Below are 20,498 nucleotides of genomic sequence, written 5' to 3'. Positions count from 1 at the left end.
AAATAGTGTTATCTCCATGAGCTAGCTTGATATAATGGGATTCTATTTGTGATCATAGCGCCTGAAAACTACTTAACTAATTTCTTCTCTGCCCCCCACTTTTTCATTCTTCTCTTGTCAAACTCTCAATATATTAAAATGGACAAGGATACAAAGCCATGGGGCTACAGGTGGCGTTCATCTCGCCTTTTGGTGGTTTCGTCCATCACGGTTGCCTTATTCGCAGGTGTGTGGTTGTTTCACGGTTCTCACTCTGAGTCATGCTAACCATCCATCAGAAACATTTCTCTACGGGTTTCTTACTCCGATCTTGAGTTATATGCTTGAAGAACGACTGCACCTGGATCCATCACAGACTCAGACGTTCACTACGGCATTGCTCACCACTCATGGGTTCATTGGTCTCGTTTCTGCCCCGATTGTCGCGCATTTTGCCGAGAAGACTCCGAGCCAAAAGAAACCACTATTGATCGCCCTGGCAGGATGTTTTATAGGGACCCTTATGATTGCTCTTGCCCCATCCGGTATGAGAATATTTAAACTTGATGATGATTATTTGAAATTGATTTCGTGAACAGTTTGGATTCTCTTCCTTGGTCGCATCCTGCAATCCATGGCAGGTGCCGGAACTTGGGTGGTTGGATTTGCTCTATTGGCAAATAATGTGGACAAGCAACACCTTGGACAGTCGATGGGCATGGCCATGTCATTTGTAACGGCAGGAATGGTCGGCGGACCAACAGTGAGTGGCGCATTGCTCCAGTTATTTGGCTACTGGGCCGCCTGGTCACTTCCCTTGATCGTACTCGTCTTGGATATCATTGCACGCCTGGTAATGATTGAGCCTGGCCTCGAATCGTCAAAGAAAATTGATTCTTTGAGCAAGCCTGTTGTGTCAGTGGTCAGCAATGAGGTGGACCCAGAAGAGACGACTGCACTGCTTTCTGAGGCACCGTCTACCGTCAATCCAGATGACTGTAAAGTGGAGAACAAGCATGACCTCAAACATGAGTACTACAGAATCATGCTCTCCGATCCACGTGTTTTGACCGGATTGGCCAACGTCGTCGTTGTCTCCTCCCTCATGTCTGGCATTAACAACACTCTCCCTGTCCACCTGCGACAAGCATTCGGTTGGAAGAGTTTACTCATTAGTATGATGTTCTTCTGTCTCCAAGTCCCGAATATCCTTCTCAGCGGTCCATCCGGATGGCTTCGCGATCGAGTCGGAATACGGGGACCTACTGTCTTCGGCTGGCTTGCGATGATCCCTCTCATCTTACTTCTAGGGATGCCCGGAGACTCCCACTTCCCATGGGCCGGAGGAGATGCAGCTGGAAAGTCTATTTTTACCACCAGTTTGATTGCCTTGGGTAGTATCCTACCTCTTGTGCGCGGCGTAGGAGCCGTGCAACTGGCTTGTGAGTGATCACATTTTGTGTAGTTCGTTCCTCCACTAACAAATGTGACTTTCAATAGATGTTGTCAAGGACATGGAAACTAAAGATGCGCAGCTATTCGAGGCCAACAGAAGCAACTTGCGAGTCTTTTCCATGACTGAAGTAGGATATAGTCTCGGAATGATGCTCGGGCCTCTATTGACTGGCTCGCTATTCGAAGGAGTTGGCTTCTTTTACATGACTGTGGCACTAGGTGAGTCATGCTTTCCATAACGTATCGTTCAATTTACTCACCCGGTGCAGCTATTACCTGCCTCATCCAGGCCGTCATTTCCTGGCTTTGGTTGGATACCTTAGCCTCACCTGAAGCCCCCGAAGCTTCGGTTTAAACATTGGCTAGTTGATAATATGCGTTCGAACTAGTCCCAAGAATCGTTTATTGTGATACGAGTACTTTAGTAAGGTTGATTTGCCTCGGAGTACATATGAGATAGAAAATGAAATGCAAAAATATCAATAACAAAGTGCGAACGTAGTTTAAATTAATGTTACTATTGGAATCGACGTTGACGGGCGACTAAATATACTCTCATTGGTTAATATTGCATCAGCTACTCACAGTTCCTGAATACTTTCCACTCCAGACAATTTTAACTCAATTGGCAAATGCTCTACTGCCCTACTTATTAGTCTCAACTTAGTCGGCTCTCTTAATACCTGGCCACACCTGATCTACAAACTTGACTAGGTCCGCCTTCAATTCATCAGGCCTCTCCAGTGCCGCGAAATGACCACCCTATAATGAAACAGCGTCAGTATCAAATCTCGGCTCTTCAAATGCCACATCGTATACCTTCTGGTGCTGCTCCCAGAATACCAAGTCTCCAGTGGTTTCAATCCACGAGCGCGGCAGTCGAACATGCTCCCCAGGGAAAGAAGAAAATCCAAATGGCTTGTGGATATACCAACGAGGGTCATTGGCGATCATAACCGGTGGCGCAGGAAAGCTCTATTTACCCACATCAGATATCTGCTGATGGAAGTCGAAAATAATAGGGAAATTCACCTGTCTGTAAGTATAGATCGCCCGCGGGAACGTCTCCGTAAGCCAGTACAAGGTGACAGATTCCAAAATGTCTTCTAGGGCAAGCGGATCGTCGACCCAATCCAGGAACTTTTCTCCAATCCTGCAGGTGTCAGGTTTGCGATTTCTGCTGACTACGCTTCGCTTTGCACGACTCACCACGCTAGTAGAGCAAGAGGGCTCGATGCCAGAACTTGTCCGATGGTGCTGGGTCGAGTGCCGTGCTCAATCGCATAGCCTACGCTCGTAGTTATGAATTTCTTCATATTCTCGATGCCCTGTAATTCAAAGGCGTTCAGGTGGTCGTCTGTCATGCCGTCCGGCTTTTTCATGAAAACCGCGTTGACTAGCTGATATTCGTATTCTAGTCTTTAAATAACTTTGATGAAAAAAGCACTTACCGTGTACAGCTATAACACAACTTGTCAGAGAAGGCTCAATCACCGCAAAAGGAATACCATGACTTTTCCGTACCTTTGCAGCTTTCATGCTCCGTGCCCAAACGCCTGGCAATTTGACTTCCAATATCACCTCCTTGGGCAACGTATCCGCTCTCAAAGCCGAGGTTTTTCATCAGTCGGTCAAAAACACGAGCGATGTCACCTGTTCCAAAGTCCCTATCCAATGGGGGCCCAGAGGAAAATGCGTAACCGGGCAAAGAAGGTACAATCAAGTGATAGGGCAAGGTTTCTGGCGTGTATTCCTCTCGGAACCTCTGCAGTATAGGCAAAAACTCGAGGAAGCTCCCTTTAATGATATGTCAGTCTCTGTTTTGCTCATTTTCCTGTTGTGAGGTTAAGACCAAGATAGACCCACCAGGCCATCCATGCAACAAAATGATAGGAACAGCATCCTTCTTTTCCGAAAACAATCCTACAAAATGAATTGTAAGATCTTCAACCTCCATAGTGTACTGAGGGAAACTGTTGATTCGATCCTCGGAGGATTTCCTAGTATAATAATTCAGTCTCAACATGTATTGGGATGTACATATGGTGGGCTGTAGTATCATTACCAGTCGTAAGACCGAAGCCACTGATCCTGCATGTTCACTAGCCAATCCCTATTGACACCATAACGGTGGTCTGTTTGGGAATTCTCGTAGGTGGGTGGTGCTACTTTCGCTATCTTTATCAACGTCTCGAGCTCGACGAGTTTGGCCTTAGGGATGGCGGCCTTGAACGGTGTAAGGGAGGCCGTCGCCTTAGAGGGTGGAGAACTGAATAGTAAAGACATTGCGAAGTAAGTAGCTTTTATCCATCCAGCTAAATATGGACGACAAGGAGAGGAGGAGAAGAGAAGAGGGAAGCGGGAGGAGACTACCTAATCTATATATAAGTGGACCCACTGGTGTCACATAGCTCGATCAGGCAACTGCGTCATGTCATGTGCGGGGTTCCGCGACTATGCTTACAAACTCCTCTTGTTCACCGGGGCTAGTTGGATTCCTAGGGTTGGATTTAGAGAAGATTGAAGGTTGGGATTAATTATTTGGGAAGAAGTGATCAGCCTTTGAACAACATATTCCAGTGCAGGATGACTGAAGTTTAGCAGGGCAAGCAAGATGGAAATTATGTCTCAATAAGATTCAGTATCCTAGCCTTCATAGCCAACATACGCCTTTGATAGCTTTTCGCGAACCCACTATTCCCTCGTTAGTTATCACATCGGTACTCAACCCATTCTATGACTCACCTCGCCTGCTTTGAAGGGCTCTTTACATGCAGGCCGATCATCCGAAATATGATTCGGTAGAACTGACACTGTTGTATCATAGTCGACTCCAAAGAAGAAGGGAATCGAATAACGTTCTTGTCCAGTCAAGTTTGTCACCCGATGAATAGTCGACTTGAACTTTTTATTCGTCCTAAATAAGTCAGCACGCATTCTCCTGAATGACCGAGCTAGTCTTACCAAATTGACAGGCAATCTGCAATGTTGACGACCAACATTCCTGGCAATGGCGGAGCCAGTATCCACTCACCACTGTGGCTCAAGACTTGCAGGCCCGGGACACTACCCTGTGAGAGAATGGTGAAGCATTCAAAGTCCTGACAGCGGATAAGTAAATCATTCGGTATCTTTGTTGCCTTTTGGTCAATTGCCTACCGTATGAGCCCCGAGTCCTTCACGAACCTCTTCCTTCACTGGCTGAGGCGGGTAATGCATCATCCTAGACGTGACACCTGGGTTCTTAGTCATCGCATCAAAGTGTTCTTCGGGCAAGCCCAATGCGAGGGCAAATATTCTCATCAACTTTCGGCAGAGCCCGAGCATCATGGAACAATATTCAATATAGGTCTCTGTGAAGTTTGGAAGTATATCTTGGCTGGGCCATTGATTATCTCCATACAGTCCGTAGGGATCACGGGGAAGAGGGTCATCTGTCGATTTTTGAGGATCCATTGCAGTTTCGTATCCAATGTCAAAGGCTTCAGAGAGAGCGCTGACAGCATCTTCTTCGGCAATGGGATCATCGTCTGTCCCTGTGGATTTCTCACCACCTAGGGGACTGTAGCCGCGGAATTTCTAGTATAATCTTAGGATGTATTTTTGAACTTCAGATTTCCAGGCGTACGGGGGAGTTTCCAATATAAAACTTCATCTTTTGCTCCTCGGGGAGATCGAAGAGCCGCTTCGCGGAACCGTGTATGCCATTAATCTTGTCCTCCGGTATTGCGTGGTTCTGAGCGGGCAAAATTAATAGCTGATCAGGTTCAAGAGCGCCCTAAGAGCCACACCTTGATGTAAAAGAAGCCAACCTGAGTGCAAGCATCATAGATCGATTGAGCAAGCTTCCGTCGCTCATCGAAATTTGGACTATCCAAAGTTGAGAGGTCGATGATCGGAATATGACTACAATCGGCGAGCTGCGAGCTCTCAGTCTTTGGCTCGGTCATTGTTGTGTGCTCCCAAGAGAGAGAGAAACTGCCGATTTATACCTCGCGGGGTAAGGTGGATCCCGGTATCTTCACCAACCACGAATCGCCGATTGTACAACGTCTACGGGCGACTGAATATGCCACCGGGGCGATACGACTATTATGTACGTCCTTTGTGGTGTCTTTTGTGGCGTCTTTTGTGATGTTTAACCAGTTTGTGTAAATTAATATGGTATCTCTATATGCTTGTCCTTTCGGTTCATCGGTTGATTGGCCGAGGTCTTGTTTTGTTTCAATGCGGTCTGCATTCGTGTAACCACCATACTAACCTTACAGCTTTTCTAAATACGATTATGGGATTCTTCGGTGGTACAACCTTTGACTTTTACCAAAAAGATGAATATCTAAGATACGGGTCAAACTACGTCGTTCGGTCTAAACTCACTGAGTTATTTCTTAACTACCGAGCGCGCTCTATGTGAAGTAATACAGCGTGAGGAATGGCTACAACATAAGGTTATAGCTCTACCAAAGGCTATGGCTATCGAATCAAATGGGAAGTCTAACTCTGATACAACTGAATTTGAGAACGCAAATAAGCAGCTTGAAGAGATCCAAGCACAATAAACTATAAAGGAGCACGCCCTTTACCAAGCAGAGTATAGGTTTCACTTGGACTCCAAAGACCTCTACTATAGCTTCAGGCGTAATTCAGACTGGTTTATGCGCGAAGAAATGGTCCAGGATTGTTCGGATCGAGGTGAATGTTGTAGTCGGGAATGTGGATGTTGTGAACGAAGGCACCTATCTAAAAGAATATTCGGCTTACACTATATATTTGGCAAATTGCTTCTTTTGCCCATTGAAATTGAAGCCCGCCCCCCAGGTATCCTGGTGGCAGCGGACTTTTAAAAGGGAGAGGGGGGATTGAAAATTCTACTCTACTTTACTTAAGAATCATTTGCTAAAATAATCGATTGCTTTGCGATTCAAATACAGCATAAGGCGTGTAAATAGTAAAAGGCTCTCGACTAAAGACCCCAATTGGAGATTTCCTACTACCCGCCTAGTGTACTATTAGACATAATATTATAGGGTGGTCATTTCACGGCACTAGAAAGGCTTGATGAATTGATATTAACAGAGCCGAATAAGTTGGGACTAAGTAGGATAGTAGAATATATGCTGCTATAAATATATTCAAAGACTGTGGATAGCTAATGCATAAAGAGTGTCATATTCATATACTTATTAAATTAGTCTTCCTATTACTTCAAATCAAAGTATTAGTTACTATGAGACATTAACAGGTGAACTCGTAAAGTCGCGAGAGGGGAAATTCAAATGCGGGCCCACCTCTACTTCTCAACTACTCCCCCCATCTCCAACTACTTCTCAACAAGAACCACCAGAGCATCATAATATCATCCAGCGACGCCTAGGTAATGCCATCAACCACAGCAACCGATGAAATATTCTCCGACGAATCAAGCTTCTACGGTAAACCCATTCCATATTCAACCCATCCCCGAAACCCAGCTAATCCATATCAGGCGACGACGACGAAAAGACCAAACTAGAAGCACAAGTCTCATCCTACGACCCAGAGCCATTCTGGGTAGGAACTCACCCAAAGCTGCTATCCACCATGCAGCAGCATCTCCGCGCGTCGTCGACTCGCGCAAAGGCGACATCACCAGACGTTTGTATGAGCGATGCACCACCAGAAACAGACAGCATGCCGCGCAACAAACGCGGGAAGACCGAGCCGGTAGATCACTTTTTATCGCGTCTTCCGCCATCGACGACGGAAACCACGGTCGTAGGCCCCTGGATTTGGATGTACAACCCGCATCTGCCGTCGAAGACGAGCGGGGACGTTCCCGCTCTGCTTAGGAGAGGCAGGGAGCTTCTCCAGGAGTACGAAAATGGGAGTGCGATACTGCGCGAGGCGCATGATAGGTCTGGGGCGAAGACTACGGCTGCGTTGACGCGTAAATTGAATCCGCTGCGGAAGGAACTTGAGAAGGATATTCTGGATCTGGCGAGGGAGACGGGTGTTACAAATGGGAAGTGGATGCTTTTTCCGACTGTGGGTCAAGTCGATGAGTTCTGGGGCGTCGTTGTTAGGGCGATGGAGAAGGGGGAGCTCGGGGATGCTGTGAAAGTTGCTACGAATGGTGGGTCTGGAGCGAGTCGTTTGATTTGTGTCTATACGGCTGATTTCGGCGATGTCGAGGATGTTAAGCGGGTTGTGAGTAAGTTGGATGATCTTGGGCTTGTTGGGAAAGGGCCGAGGTCGATTTACTACAAGTCTGATGCGTTCACTCATCTGGATATTACCTCTAAGAATGAGTATGGACTGAAGGCGAGTATGTATTCGAGTCGGGAGCTTCTTGAAGGGAAATAGGGATTATGAGTTTGTTTATGATTGAAGAATTGATTGACGATTAATGATGAATTGATGGAAGATGGGAAACTAACTACTGTACTGAAGCTTGTCTATATAGCTTCGCACCACAAAGCCAGCCAGATTCCATCCACCAGAAAACAGAAGAAGCATATCTGCAGACATATAAAGAAAATGCCAACGCAGCAAGCTGAACGGCAAGCTGCACGTTGGTCGGCAAGCTGTCTGCCAGAGAAGAGAAAGAAAAGGGAATAAATGCCACAGATAAAGGGCTACAAACTGCATAGGGAAACAGTGAGCACGTCAGAATGCATCAATAATTGTTGCATTTCCTATAAGCATGTGATTTAAAGTTTATTGGTAGGCTTTTGTTGTGAGTAGCAGCTGCCTTTCAGGCCTACCCTGTAGGGCATCCATAGAGAGCAAAAACTATGAAATTTAGGCTTTGCAAGCCTTGACAATGTCTTGCACGATCTTGTCATTTGCCTGGAACTCTTTGCTGAAAGACTTCAAGGTACCGTCACTCATAGCATGCCGGAAAGCGGCGGCTTTGGAGAAGGTAGTCTTGGCAGACTTGCCTACGATCGAGGCATCGGCTCCCATAAGTAGACCAAGTATAGCAAAAGGAGCTGAGGATGGATCCTTGACAATATCGTAGACGGAAAGAGCCGCGTTACCAGCCTCGCCCATGACCAAAGCAGCGCGGGCAACGTTTGCCACGCCACCAATTGCCTCGACTGCTTCTCCAGCGAATGGAATAATCATGAGAACAATGCTGACAATGTCCAAGATGAAGCTGACTTTCGCTTCATCATCGGCCTTTTTCTGCTCCTTGCCGATTTTGGTAATATTCTTCATTTGCTCGGTCGTGTCTGCAAGCATGAAAACGGGCATGCTGTACGCGGTGGCCATGTCTGCGTCGGTGGCATCCATGGCCCCCAAACGTATCTCCGTGAAACTTCCGAGCATGACAGTTTGAAGTGCGGTGATGTTGGGGACTGCAGTGTCGATCACAGACTTAAGGTTAGGAACCTTGATAGCATCATCGGCAGCCTTTTGTGGCCAGTTGTGGTACACTTCGCCGTGGGGCTTGTTGCATTGAATGCAGTGGCCTGGTACTGGACAGGGACAAGGAGCGTCTTCCGGATCTCCCGACGTCTCCTCCCACACAATCCAGTCTTTGAGGATACCGTAATCGTTCTGAAGCGCGTTGTAAAACCCATCTTCATCGCGTACCGTATATGTGATAGTGACAACGCCTTGACTTGGTTGTCCCTGTTTAACAACCATCTTTGTACAAGCATCATTGCCACTGCCACCATCTGCTTTGTCCGCTGTCCATTTACAGTCCATGTATTTCATTCCATCACCCCACATAAACTTCTCAAGGGAATCGTTGATGTTGTCCTTGACCCATTCGGAATAATAACCGAACTAGAAGCAGATTAGCTTGATTGCACCAGTATCAAAAAGGCCTTGAACTAACATATTCATCATAGCTTTCAGATGCATCTTTGTAGTTTTGCAGAACTGTGGGGATTGTTTTAAGCAAAACCCAAACAACAGCCTGAGACCGACATTCTACATCGATAGAATCGATGCTAGCCTGGAGCTTATCGAGACTGTCCGGCCAATTGTCGGAAGGACACCCCTTAGGAAGATCGGCTAGTTGAAGGTCCTTGGCCTCTTCAGAGCCGGTGTCCACGCCCAGGTTCCACTGTTGGAGGTCGACAGCCCAGTCAGTGACTCCGCCAAAGTTGAGCCCTTTGACCCAGTCAATGCGTTCGTTCTTGGTGTCATCGGCCATATAAGCCACCCACGTAGTGATTTTTCCGGTGGTACCGTAAACCATCATATCTGAAGCGGATTCCGTATCATACCACACGCGGCCCTTGTAGCCTTCCTGGCTTGCGTTCACATTCGACATGATATCATTTAACTCAGCATTTGAGATGTATCCAGAGGTGTTGGTACACTGTCCAGCCTCGGCCGTAGAAACATCAAAGGAACCGCCGTATTTGCACATGGGGCCAGTGCAACTTGGGTCGATCATACCAAAGCTGCGGCCGTAGCTTGAAATTCCAACAAGCACTTTGTTTGCGGGTACACCGGCCTTCGTGACCATCACAAGAGCGTTCTCGGTCTCGGTCTTATTGACATGCGACCGAAGACAATCTCCGCCGGGACAGCCCACATTTGCGTTGGCATTGCCATAATCTATATATGATCAGTAAAGTTCATCGATCGGGAAGATAGGTGGTAAACTCACCCCACTGTCCATGAAGGTCGTAAGTCATATAGATAAAGTACGACAAATACTCGGCCATTTTGTCAATTGGGAATGCTTTCAGATACCAGTAGGAAGCAGGTAAAGCGATTGAAAGGGACTTATCTCCAATCTTGTTCTTCATCAGCTTCAAGAAAGCAAGGTAATTGTTCGTCTCATCACCGGTGCCTGGAGGGACACCAGGGATATCGGTAGCTCCAGGATATTCCCAGTCAAAATCGATACCGTCTAAACCTTTATACTTGTTGAAGAATGCGAGCATGTTCGTCGCAAACTTGTCACGATTTCCAGGCTTGACGACATCACGGTATCGCTGGAAGGTCGCGGCGTCAGTCGACTCAGCCCATCCTCCAAATGAGAGGACCTTTTTGTAGGATGTGCTAATTTTGACAAATTTTTCAAACTGCGCTTTATAATCGTCATTGTCAAAGGCAATGTCAAAGTCGGCAGTCAGTCCAGCAAAAGCGAAGTGCACATGAGTCAAGGATGCATCGTTGATCTCAGTGACATCCATATTCAAACACTCGCGTTTGAGGTTGAAGACTTCATAATAAGCAACATGAAGGAACTTGTCTGGAGCATGCTCGTTGTTGACGATCTTTGTGCCGCAGTTGGAAATACATCCGTTTTTACCACTCAAAAAGGCTCCTGGAGCATTTGTCTTGGCGGGTGATTTGGTACAGAACTCCTCTGTAGTACCGCAGAAGCCCCACCCTGAGCAGCATGCATTCAAAGGGCAGGGGTTAAGCTCAGTGAGGTTCCAGCCATTATAGTCCCCAGGTGGAGCCTTGGTACCAGGCTTCTGAGGACCACATACCGCATTACTGAGCGGAGCTGGCATAGGCGTGTTACCTTTGCTCAAACATATGATTTGGTCTTGCTTTAGATCGTTCGCACCACAGCCAGCCCATGCCCAAGTGTTCTTATTGAAGGTATTGATCTCATCCTGGGTAATAGAAAACCCGGCTGCAATATCAGCACAATTGTCATTGGGCTGGATGGTGTAAGTGAAACACGTGCCATCCGCCTGAGGCTTAGGGGTGTAATCAGGAAGAGTGCCCGCGGAGCAGCAAACATGCTGTTGAGCCTTCAAATTCGAGCAAAACTTAGCACCGGGGTTGTACTTGGTGAAATCAGCTCCTGATATATCACAGCGGCTTGCCAATGAGCCACAGCCATCTCCCAGTTTGACTTGTATAGTCCTGCAGTTACCCCGGGGGGCGATGAGATCCTCGACCGATGAGAAGATGTCGGACCGCTTGCTGACTCCAGAGGATGCCAACGTGATGATTTTTGTTTTTATCGAGTCTTCACCGTTTGCGCTAAGACAATCGCCTTTAGACCACGTCTTGAAGACGCGTTGGATATCCTCGAGCTCATCCAATGAATCCACGATATAGATTCCAATAGTCGTGTCTTGCTTTGAGTTTGAGTCGCATGATTGGATTGTCTGAGATCCGCCCTCAAGGTTTTTGGTAAAGCTGTCAAGGTATGGGCCAACGCTGCTTGGATAGACATCCGCTCCGGCATAAAGCGCAGCGACGGTTTCTCCAACCTTTGACAGAACAACAGTGAAGCCACAGGAGGCGACATTTGTCATGTAGGATGCTAGATTCTTAACAGCAGCATTGGCGTCATTGGTATCCTTGATAGCACCAGCAGGGCCCACTTGAACGGTCACATCTGAAGTTTGCTGAGATGCTCCACAAGAATTCGATACTACCAACGACTGTGTTACAGCATCCGAATCAGTGACGTTGATATTGGTCCATTTCGCTTCTTTGATATTCGAGCTTGGAATCTGCTCGTGGAAAGGCTCGAGGACAGCACAGGAGCGTACAACAAAATCAGAAGTCGAGTCGTCTCCAAAATGGAAATCAAATAGGATTGGCTGGTCACAGATGCTCAAATCACTTTGGCGAACAATCCAGGTCCAATTGCTCGGGTTTGAGCCGACAACCGAGCAGGACTCTGGGCAACCCGGTGCAGGCAAGACATTCAAGCTTGCTGAAGTGTGGGTGAAGGCATTTGTAACAGAAAAAAGAGAGAGAAAACTCAAGGAAAGAAAAGGGATGAAATCCCCAAGGGCAGTATTCATCGTGAAAGAATGAAGGCAAATACTACCCCAGGCGATAACCTGGAATGAACGTAAACTTGAAAAGAACTTGAAAGTGCTGTGGTGCTGATCACTGCCCGGGTTCCCAGTAGGCTTGGAACATTTATATCAACCTTGGAAAAGAGCAAACCTGACGACAAATGACAAATTTGGAACGATACGCTGTGGGAATTCAAGGATTCCGGTGGGTCAACCATTATGAAGCTAATGACAATCAAATGACCGCTCATCAGCCCGTACAGCATCTGAGGACCGTACCGCGATGCACTTTGGAATAAAGCCGGAACGTGCGCCCCAATCCAGAACTTTCCAGCTGATCCTTGAAAGGAGATTTACCTCAACGGATCCAACCTTCTCGATGAGAAAGAGTGAAATTTCATACCCAGACTAGTACATTGGTATATGCTAGTATGTACTCCGTACGCAGAGTCTAATGCCAAGACCACTACTAGTACAAGTGGAGACATTCGGATGTTTCATACGCTTTTATGGCTACCCCATTAGGGTCTTTAGTTCAGGGAAACGACAGTCCCAGCCTCAAATACAGGGTCTTGGGGCTGCAGGGCTGGTTTCGATTGCCAGACTAATTCCAAGCGATAGCGTGCGCGAATAAAACTTGAAATTAAGCCTCTGCCGGGTACCTGAGACAGTCCGCAGGTATTCCGCAGGATCTATATGGAGAGTGGAGACAATCCATGAGGCCTGTCCATATGATTCGCGGCGTCAGTACACTAATATGTATATGCCAGCCTTGGCCCCGGGGGCTGTAGCCCCCCAAGTTGCTTTTTTTCCGCCCCCAGGTTACATCCACAGCAGATCGCGTGAACACTAGCGTCCGATTGATCTACAGAGACTTCCCGTGTGGGCCTGGACTCCATATCGAGTCTCAGCCATGGAATAGTTCTTCCCATGAAGGATGATTTGGCGAAATTGACTGAGAGTAGCAGCAATGAGACTCTCTTGGGGTAAACTGGTGAATACACTTGAAGTACGTTATCAGCACTTATCACTTGATATTCGGTGTTTCCCTGTAAGATGCGGCGCTCGGAAATTATAGAAGATAAGACCAAGAATAAGTTTTGAAATAGTCTTTGTCGGAAGTCCCGCTACTAATCCCATCTCCACCTTCGCATATTTTAACGTACGGAATACAGCGGTCAGGCGTTCTACGCATGAATTGGACTTCTGGCAAAGGCTGGCAGACTGATGGGACTACCTGAGAAAGGAATTCTCATAATGAGCCATAAATGAGCACTATTGGTCATAGCAGCGTCCCACTCACTCTACCTGTACGATGTAAGACTACCTCGTGGAGCACGTCCTCTTCCCTCTTTCCGGTTGATTTCAGGTTTCTTTCAGGCTTTTTTCGGGTTTTTGTTCTTTTTTTTCTCTAGTCTGGGTCCTATTAAGGGGTTCGAAGTAAAATTAACTTGCCCAATGCGCGACCGTCACTGGTTGCTAGTATGAATCGCCAAAAAGCCGAAATTCGAACAAAATCGAGCCGTAAAAATAGAACCTATTATCCTGGAGCTTTTCATTTGGGAGAGGGGGCAATAGGACATCGCATAAAACGAATTAGTGTTCTTTTCTGCCCCCGTTTTTCAAGTCATCCTCCAGTCCTTCCTTATTACTTTTACCTCAAGAACCACTTGACTATCTTTGGTGGGAACTGTCAATATGCTCTTCCGGGCATCCCAGGTCTCTTTTCTGGGACTCGTTATAATATGGCTTGCTTCTCTTACGGGCTTAAGCTGTTCGGCCCATTCTCATCCCAATCATCATTCACACACCCACCATCGAAGAGTCAGCCCCGGCGAACTTAACAATTATAAAGGCACCGACTTCAATCTTCAGGCGCATATTTATGAAAAAATGTTCATGTGGGAAGCCTATCAGATTTTTGTGTACGTTATTTTCGCCGTCCTAGTAATATTTCGAGTGACCTACAGGTTGTCATGGCTAACTTTGCAACACTTTCATACAGCCAAATTCAGACCGCCGAAAGACAAAAGCTCATATTTCCTTTCCGAGACAGAAGAGGACCCGCAGGAACAAGTAACCGACATCTGGACTCAAACGGCAGAGAGACGGACAAGCCTCTGAATTATGTGGAATTCATGCTCAGAACGCTCAGTAAACCTTCTAATCTGGAGCCTCCTCCTGCCATAACTGAGCCATCATCTCAAGGGGACCTCCAAAGGGCGCAAAAGGAATTGGCAGATAATAGAGTCTACAACTTCAAAGGAACGGTTTCACTATCGACAATCAGTCCCAAGTTGGCTGAGTTGGAAGAAAAGGCCAGCACTTTCATCTCAGGCCGGGGTGGAGGAAGTGGAGGGGGAGGCTCGGGGTCGAAAGGTGACTCAGAGTCAGACGCAGATAAGCACATCCGATTTATTAGAACTGTCAGTCAGAAGGTCGCGGCTGTCAAGGATGATAGGCATCTGATCACGATTGGGGATGTTTCTGATCGTCTTGGCCGCGCCGAGGATATTTCCCGCCGAATTGTGGCTCTTAGGAAGGGCCAGACAAACAATTGGCTGGTCAGAGAGCTATCTAGCGACCAGGGTTGGAACCTCCAAGAAGCTGATCCCAACAAAAAAGGCGAATATCGCAGCACCGTTGTGATGGCCGAAGCAGATACCGATGTTCCAGGCATGCCACGATACCAAGCAGTTGACTTCCCAAGAACATTTGCCGCCAACACTGAAAAGATCAAAGGCAAGGGCCTTACCACCTGGGACAAGTTTATGGCTTGGGTAAGTTGCTTTCTCTCAAAGACCATCTCGCAGGGCGCTAATGCTGGTACATAGGGCGAGGAACTTGGGAACCGCAACGCCATTACCGGTGGTCCGGCAAACACTGACAATAATGTTCTGCACTGGGAAGAAATAAAGCCCTGGGAAAGTTTTTGGGACAAATGTGCCGTGCCCGCCATATAGGAAGGGGCTCTATAGAACAGAATTCTGACATGGAAGATCTGATCTGGACATCAACTGTTTTCTCAGAGATATATCTCCGAAGTTATTTACAAAGTCTTCCCTTGCCGGAAAGTCCCTACAAGAATGTCAAAGTTGTCAATTCAAGTGGTGTTATTCTACTAGTAAGTTTTACCCTATACATCTCGATGTATTACCAGTAGTAACGAGCCCCAGTACTTGCCAGCATCGATTGTTCATCAGCTACTAGTATGTTTCTCTCATATTAAATAGACCCCAGCCAGAATCAAAGCACCGCATCAGAGTCAACTGAAACGTAGTTCCCAGTGTATGTATGGTAGTTGTGCCCTGAAACGAACGAAGTGAGCGAAAGGATTTAGTAAACACGGGTTCTGCCACGCACGTCCGTCATTCGCTCTGCTGTCCACCAGGTACCTGCATTATCATCGCTTTCTTCGGATTAGATCGTCTTTGCTTGGGGTTGTACCAGCAAATATTTAGGTAATTCTTTGTCTTATTCGCCATGTAATCAGATTAGTGTCCACCTGGGCATGCGGCCCCCAATGCTGCATGCCCTGCATACGCTGTACTGTAAAATTACAAATCAGTATCCGTACAGTGACTGTTCATAAGTTTTAACACCCCGAATCTATACGTATTATTTTCTCTGAAGAGATATCCATAATTCATTGGATCGCTATTACCTCCGAATTTAGGTTCAAATCGTCTAAGAATCATGCGATATATGGATTTGTATGGCAGAAATAGCTTTATGGGCCTAATTCTCAGACACGCCTCTGTAATTGTAATTCAGGTATCCAAATTAAGACATGAAGGCACCATTGTATGCATTAAATCCGAAACGAAAGTAACCCTGGCCCCTATGTTCCTGCGTACGCTCCGCCTTTCCCCTCCTCAAGTTCTTGCAGACCCCTTCCGTAAATCGTCAGCCTGACGTCCCCTGCGCTATTTATCCTCATGGCAGCTACTCAGGTTGCAGGGCAAAGCTCTGTCATTTCCTCCACGGACCTCCCAGTCCACGCGGGCAAGCAACAACCCGCTGAGTACGACCTTGACCAATGCATCGCGGCAATAAAGGGCGAAAAAGTCCCGTCTGATGTGACCTCTTTTTGGCATCGTAGAGCAGTCATTCGCGGGATCCGTGACTCACTTCAATTTGCAACAAGCCCGACAATCATTGAGCTATGTTCCGGCGACGATGCACATCAGTTTTCTCGCGCGCGCAATGCTCGCCTGATCATGAGTAACGTCATCCCCGATATGCAACCTGCCACCGAGCCATACTGCATTTGGTATCCAGAGTTTGCATCGGAAGAAACCTATCGCGAGCTCGCTAGTCGGTATCCATCTATGCGCTACCAAGTCGGCCGCGCGTGTGCTGCTGCTTTGTATACGGATCTTTACAAAGAATTGGATCTTCTGCCAGACGTCTCTATTGCTGAAGAAGCCTGTAATGCTGCCGAAGACGCCGAAATCTTCAAAATCATCATGTCGGCCCCTCAAAGATGGGCTGTTATGGATGATTTCACTCGATCGGTTAATCTTACAAGCCCACAAGCACCCGCATTTCTAAACGGCAATATGAAGCCCCGACGGGCTTTGAGCCAGCGTGTTCTTCCTCCAGAGAACTTGCCAGATACAACTGCAGATGATATTGACATCGAGGAAGATGGATTTATTGGGTTCGAGGAAGAAATTGAAATAGATCGCGATGCGATACTCGGCCCAGGAGACTCGGAGGATTTGTGGATGCCTCTTTCGCCTGATCTTCCAGTTCTTGACAAACGCCTTCCAACGCAAATGGCTGCATGGGAGGGTAATGTGGATAGATACGCTCGATTCATGCACCCACGGAGGCTCAGAACAGAAATTGAATACAATTGTATTCTTCGTGGGATTTATCACCATACAAGTTTTGCCCGATGGTGGGCCTATCAGCTGGAAACCAACCCTGGGCGAATCATTCTCCCAGGTAAATTGCTCAGCGAAGGCAATGAGCGCGAGCGTCGCGAGATTCGCACTGCGATAAATGCTCGTAGAATCATGAACAATGATATCTCTGACCTTGACGATGACTCTGACTGCCTCCCTTGGCTTATCTGGTGGCCTGTGCGGCCTCATGAGAACACTTTGCGTGAGCTGGCTGGCAAGTGCCCTTCCATGAGACCGCAAATTGCGATCACCTCCATACTTTGTGACTACCAATCGCTTTTCATGGCGTTGAATCCCCCTCCCCGTGAGTCCTATTTCGAGGCTGCCAAACAGAGCAGAAACCCTTACTACTTGCAATATCTGGAGGAGTTTGTCAGGGAGCGTTCAATTGGAAGCGGAAAAATCTCAGAGTTCGACCCTTATGACACCACCAAGAAAACGAGTTTGGGGCCTGATTTGGAGCCCAGGGACTTTTTGACCCATTCCTCTGTCAAGTTTTCTGATATGGCTGTTCCTTGGGGGCAGCATCCCAGAGGCGAATGGGACTCCCCTGGTATCTATGGCGGTCTGCCGGTCGACCCGGGAATTGTGGAGAGATATATGTGGCTGTCAACTGAGACTGCGCAGAAGATTCAAGATGAGTACAGGGCATACAGTGGAGTCTACGGTGATAGCGCGGATACTGGCTACTTGTATATTGATGATGATGATCCGGATAATGAGCTTTGGCTGAAGCTCTCACGTCCTCTCAGACCTATGACATCGTTTGAGATGAAAACCTCGGACGTAAGCTAATTGTTTTGAATCAATTGATTTTCTCAAACATTTGCCAGTCTTCCAACTTCTCCTTTCGGTCCCTCGAATCATGGTCAATTACAAGAACAAGTTGGGCCAGACTCCATCATGCGATAGAGTACGGGGTTTTGTGGCAGTCCAGATATTTTTCAGAATTCTTTCGCAGCCGGGGCTGTGTATGTGGCTGGACAAGTTTGAGAGAATGATTGAAGTTCATTGTGCGGTGAACAAAAACCGGCATGGGGAGCCAAGGGTGGAAGACTGGCCCTTCGTCTTAATGGCTGCTATCATAATGGCGTTTGCAAAGGGCAGGAACATTACGAAGTTCGTCCAGTGCGACTCTGCAAGGGCAGTTGAACGCGCCGAAAGGCTGCTGGTAAGGCTAGGCCACTGAGCAAGAGAAAGCTTTGCCAATGAGACCGCGGAGGAAGAGGCATCCTTTCTTCGCTTCCTCGCGCTATGTCTTGTATTTAGAATAATCTTGTATCTAGAATAGACAATAGCTTCCTCAATATTGATCATTCAACTACGCATACGTGAGATCCTCACAGAGCAGCGCGCAATTTTCAGGAGCAGCGTGACATGATCCTGGGAGCAAAAGGTCAAGCTCCTCGGAGTGAGTACACTCCCAGGATCGCCTACAGTCGCTCCCGGGAACTGTATGATACATGCCTGGGAGAGTGTCAGGGATGCGGTTGCTTGAGTTTCATCACTAGGCTAACAGGTCAAAAAGGCACAATGTTTGGTCAGTGACCAAACACCCAAGCCACGAATAAGAATTTGAATGCCATGAAGACCGTTGACGGCCAGCGTGCAAAGCTACTTCAGCTTGGCGCATCAACTGGAAGGAGGCGTTGTTCTGGTGACGACATCATCACATGCGGTATTCATCCCGGCAGGTTGTGCTCATGCCACAGGGTGGCTATTTAGTTACCAAGGATTTTACGACTGCAAAGTCCCTGAATGCGATTGCAAGCTTCATCATATATGGACTCGATGAAACTTTGCCCACAGAGGCTCGAGAAGTTTGCTTTGATTGGTTGGAACGCTGTTTAGATGTAACCTTTGCCCAACAGCAGGTGACTACCGCGCTCTCTGCATGGTAGAGGGCGGAAACAAAGTTGGCGGTTTGGGTGTCTGCCCTCGAAGGTGGCGAGTTAACGTTAGACGCTTGTGCGAACGTTACCGCCAGGACTTAGCCGCCAACTGCCCGTGTGGTCTCCAAAGAGGCAAATTCATCTTTCTTCCAGCATTTCTCTTCCGCTCACATGGGCTCCTTGCTTTCGTCGTCTCAGCTACGACGTCGTCGGTGATAGGAAACGTAGCCGTGACTCGGCGAGGATTAGCGCACAAACTTTCAAACATGTACTGTATTTGTCTCTGTCTAGGTTGTGTGTCCAAGGCATTCCCAAAAGCCGGGGCAGCGGTGATTTCGTAGAATGTTCGTCGGGACAAATGACTGATCATGTCTTGTATAGATCAGGAACGATCTATCTTCATGAATGAGCCAGCTCATTCATGGTGGCAACCGCTGTTCCAGTCAAAAGTGAGAGCTCACTTCGACAAAAGTCAATTGTCAAGAGCTTCAATCGCATGGATCATGGCCGAAGAAAGGTATGTATAAGCAGGTGCTCAGTCATCGTTGCGTGCCGGGTTCATGACTTTCTCACACGCTGTCCGAACCTCAGCAACCCCCTTGACCTCACCCCAAGCGTCGAGTAAATGCTGGATCTCTTTCCAGTCCTTTTGCGCATCCTCCTCTTTACCCTCCGCCATAAGCTTCTCTAATCTCTGCGGTGAAGAAAGCACCCACCGAACAGTATCCTTCTCACTCTTCTTGCTCGAAGTCCCATCTTCCAGCTTGGCTTCCTTCATCAGCCGCCGTTGCTCCTCGCCTTCTTTAATAAGCCCACTGGCAGTCTCAGCAACAAAAGCAATAGCCGGACCCAGCGTTTTCGTCATTGTCAACGGCGCACCGCGATCATCCATACTGCGCCGCATTTTCCCAATTGTCTCCACAGCGCGAATCAACTTCGAGTAGTTATCGTAGACCAGCGCTTTCCGCTCTCCGTCGAGAGTGCGGATATCCCCAACCAACGTATTCTCCGCCTTGAGCACCGTAGACAGCGACGACGATGACAATAGGTGCTCGACATACCGCTGCGGGTCGAAGTTTGCACTGTCGAGCTCCGTCCCTGACGCTAGACTGGCTGGGTCGGATATGTCTCCTGCTTCACTCCGAGTGCGAGATGCGTCCCGGGAGGCAGATGTGCCCGCCCCAGGTGGCTTGAGATTGTAATAGTCTCGCAAGGCACTTCGATTGCGTCGGGGATGGAGTGAGGGGGAAATAGCTCGTGCAGTGGATGGGGTAGATGCGGCGCTGAGCCCCCCGCTGACGCTGGTGTTCAAGGCATCGAGTGATGGGCGGGAGGAGGCTGGACCCGGGGAAAGGGCTCTAGAGGAGGCGAGGGATTGGCGTGGAGAAGATATGGTCGACATTGCGATGTCTCGTGAGGTGTGTCGGAGTTGTCGGGGGTAACAGAGTCGGGCCAGGTCAATTGCTTTAAGCGGTGGTCTGTGCTTTATTTTCGCGTTGAGAGCTTCCCCGAATTCGATGGTTCCCTTAGATTAA

General features: G+C 47.8%; 8 protein-coding genes across 8 annotated transcripts; 4 read left to right on the top strand and 4 right to left on the bottom strand.

Moving 5' to 3' along the window:
- Positions 1-138: 138 nt before the first annotated feature.
- Positions 139-1,789, top strand: LCP9604111_264 (MFS transporter; the record flags this gene model as incomplete). The annotated part of the gene is made up of 5 exons (XM_039068579.1): positions 139-226; positions 279-524; positions 579-1,421; positions 1,480-1,653; positions 1,704-1,789. The coding sequence occupies 5 exons, from the start codon at positions 139-141 to the stop codon at positions 1,787-1,789; spliced, it is 1,437 nt and encodes a 478-aa protein (XP_038932812.1).
- Positions 1,790-2,097: 308 nt separating this feature from the next.
- On the bottom strand, positions 2,098-3,720 carry LCP9604111_263 (epoxide hydrolase family protein; the record flags this gene model as incomplete). Its single annotated transcript, XM_039068578.1, has 8 exons — positions 2,098-2,196; positions 2,254-2,409; positions 2,467-2,587; positions 2,644-2,830; positions 2,886-2,894; positions 2,959-3,231; positions 3,301-3,434; positions 3,500-3,720. 8 exons carry the CDS (start codon positions 3,718-3,720, stop codon positions 2,098-2,100), a joined length of 1,200 nt encoding a protein of 399 aa, XP_038932811.1.
- Positions 3,721-4,080: 360 nt separating this feature from the next.
- Positions 4,081-5,384, bottom strand: LCP9604111_262 (isopenicillin N synthase family dioxygenase; the record flags this gene model as incomplete). Its single annotated transcript, XM_039068577.1, has 6 exons — positions 4,081-4,128; positions 4,180-4,351; positions 4,399-4,535; positions 4,594-5,013; positions 5,063-5,170; positions 5,226-5,384. The coding sequence occupies 6 exons, from the start codon at positions 5,382-5,384 to the stop codon at positions 4,081-4,083; spliced, it is 1,044 nt and encodes a 347-aa protein (XP_038932810.1).
- Positions 5,385-6,811: 1,427 nt separating this feature from the next.
- LCP9604111_261 (DUF1917 domain-containing protein) lies at positions 6,812-7,776 on the top strand (the record flags this gene model as incomplete). The annotated part of the gene is made up of 2 exons (XM_039068576.1): positions 6,812-6,866; positions 6,920-7,776. The coding sequence occupies 2 exons, from the start codon at positions 6,812-6,814 to the stop codon at positions 7,774-7,776; spliced, it is 912 nt and encodes a 303-aa protein (XP_038932809.1).
- Positions 7,777-8,214: 438 nt separating this feature from the next.
- On the bottom strand, positions 8,215-12,161 carry LCP9604111_260 (putative class V chitinase; the record flags this gene model as incomplete). Its single annotated transcript, XM_039068575.1, has 3 exons — positions 8,215-9,210; positions 9,263-9,993; positions 10,046-12,161. 3 exons carry the CDS (start codon positions 12,159-12,161, stop codon positions 8,215-8,217), a joined length of 3,843 nt encoding a protein of 1,280 aa, XP_038932808.1.
- Positions 12,162-14,134: 1,973 nt separating this feature from the next.
- LCP9604111_259 (uncharacterized protein) lies at positions 14,135-15,121 on the top strand (the record flags this gene model as incomplete). The annotated part of the gene is made up of 2 exons (XM_039068574.1): positions 14,135-14,938; positions 14,993-15,121. 2 exons carry the CDS (start codon positions 14,135-14,137, stop codon positions 15,119-15,121), a joined length of 933 nt encoding a protein of 310 aa, XP_038932807.1.
- Positions 15,122-16,096: 975 nt separating this feature from the next.
- LCP9604111_257 (uncharacterized protein) lies at positions 16,097-17,866 on the top strand (the record flags this gene model as incomplete). The annotated part of the gene is made up of 1 exon (XM_039068572.1): positions 16,097-17,866. The coding sequence occupies one exon, from the start codon at positions 16,097-16,099 to the stop codon at positions 17,864-17,866; it is 1,770 nt and encodes a 589-aa protein (XP_038932805.1).
- Positions 17,867-19,498: 1,632 nt separating this feature from the next.
- On the bottom strand, positions 19,499-20,365 carry LCP9604111_256 (COG1/VPS51 family protein; the record flags this gene model as incomplete). The annotated part of the gene is made up of 1 exon (XM_039068571.1): positions 19,499-20,365. The coding sequence occupies one exon, from the start codon at positions 20,363-20,365 to the stop codon at positions 19,499-19,501; it is 867 nt and encodes a 288-aa protein (XP_038932804.1).
- Positions 20,366-20,498: the final 133 nt, after the last annotated feature.

The sequence above is a fragment of the Penicillium roqueforti genome (genome assembly GCF_015533775.1).
Source record: "Penicillium roqueforti strain LCP96 04111 chromosome Unknown scaffold_01, whole genome shotgun sequence".
In the NCBI taxonomy this organism is placed as follows: domain Eukaryota; kingdom Fungi; phylum Ascomycota; class Eurotiomycetes; order Eurotiales; family Aspergillaceae; genus Penicillium; species Penicillium roqueforti.
This window is presented reverse-complemented; position numbering and strand designations above follow the sequence as displayed.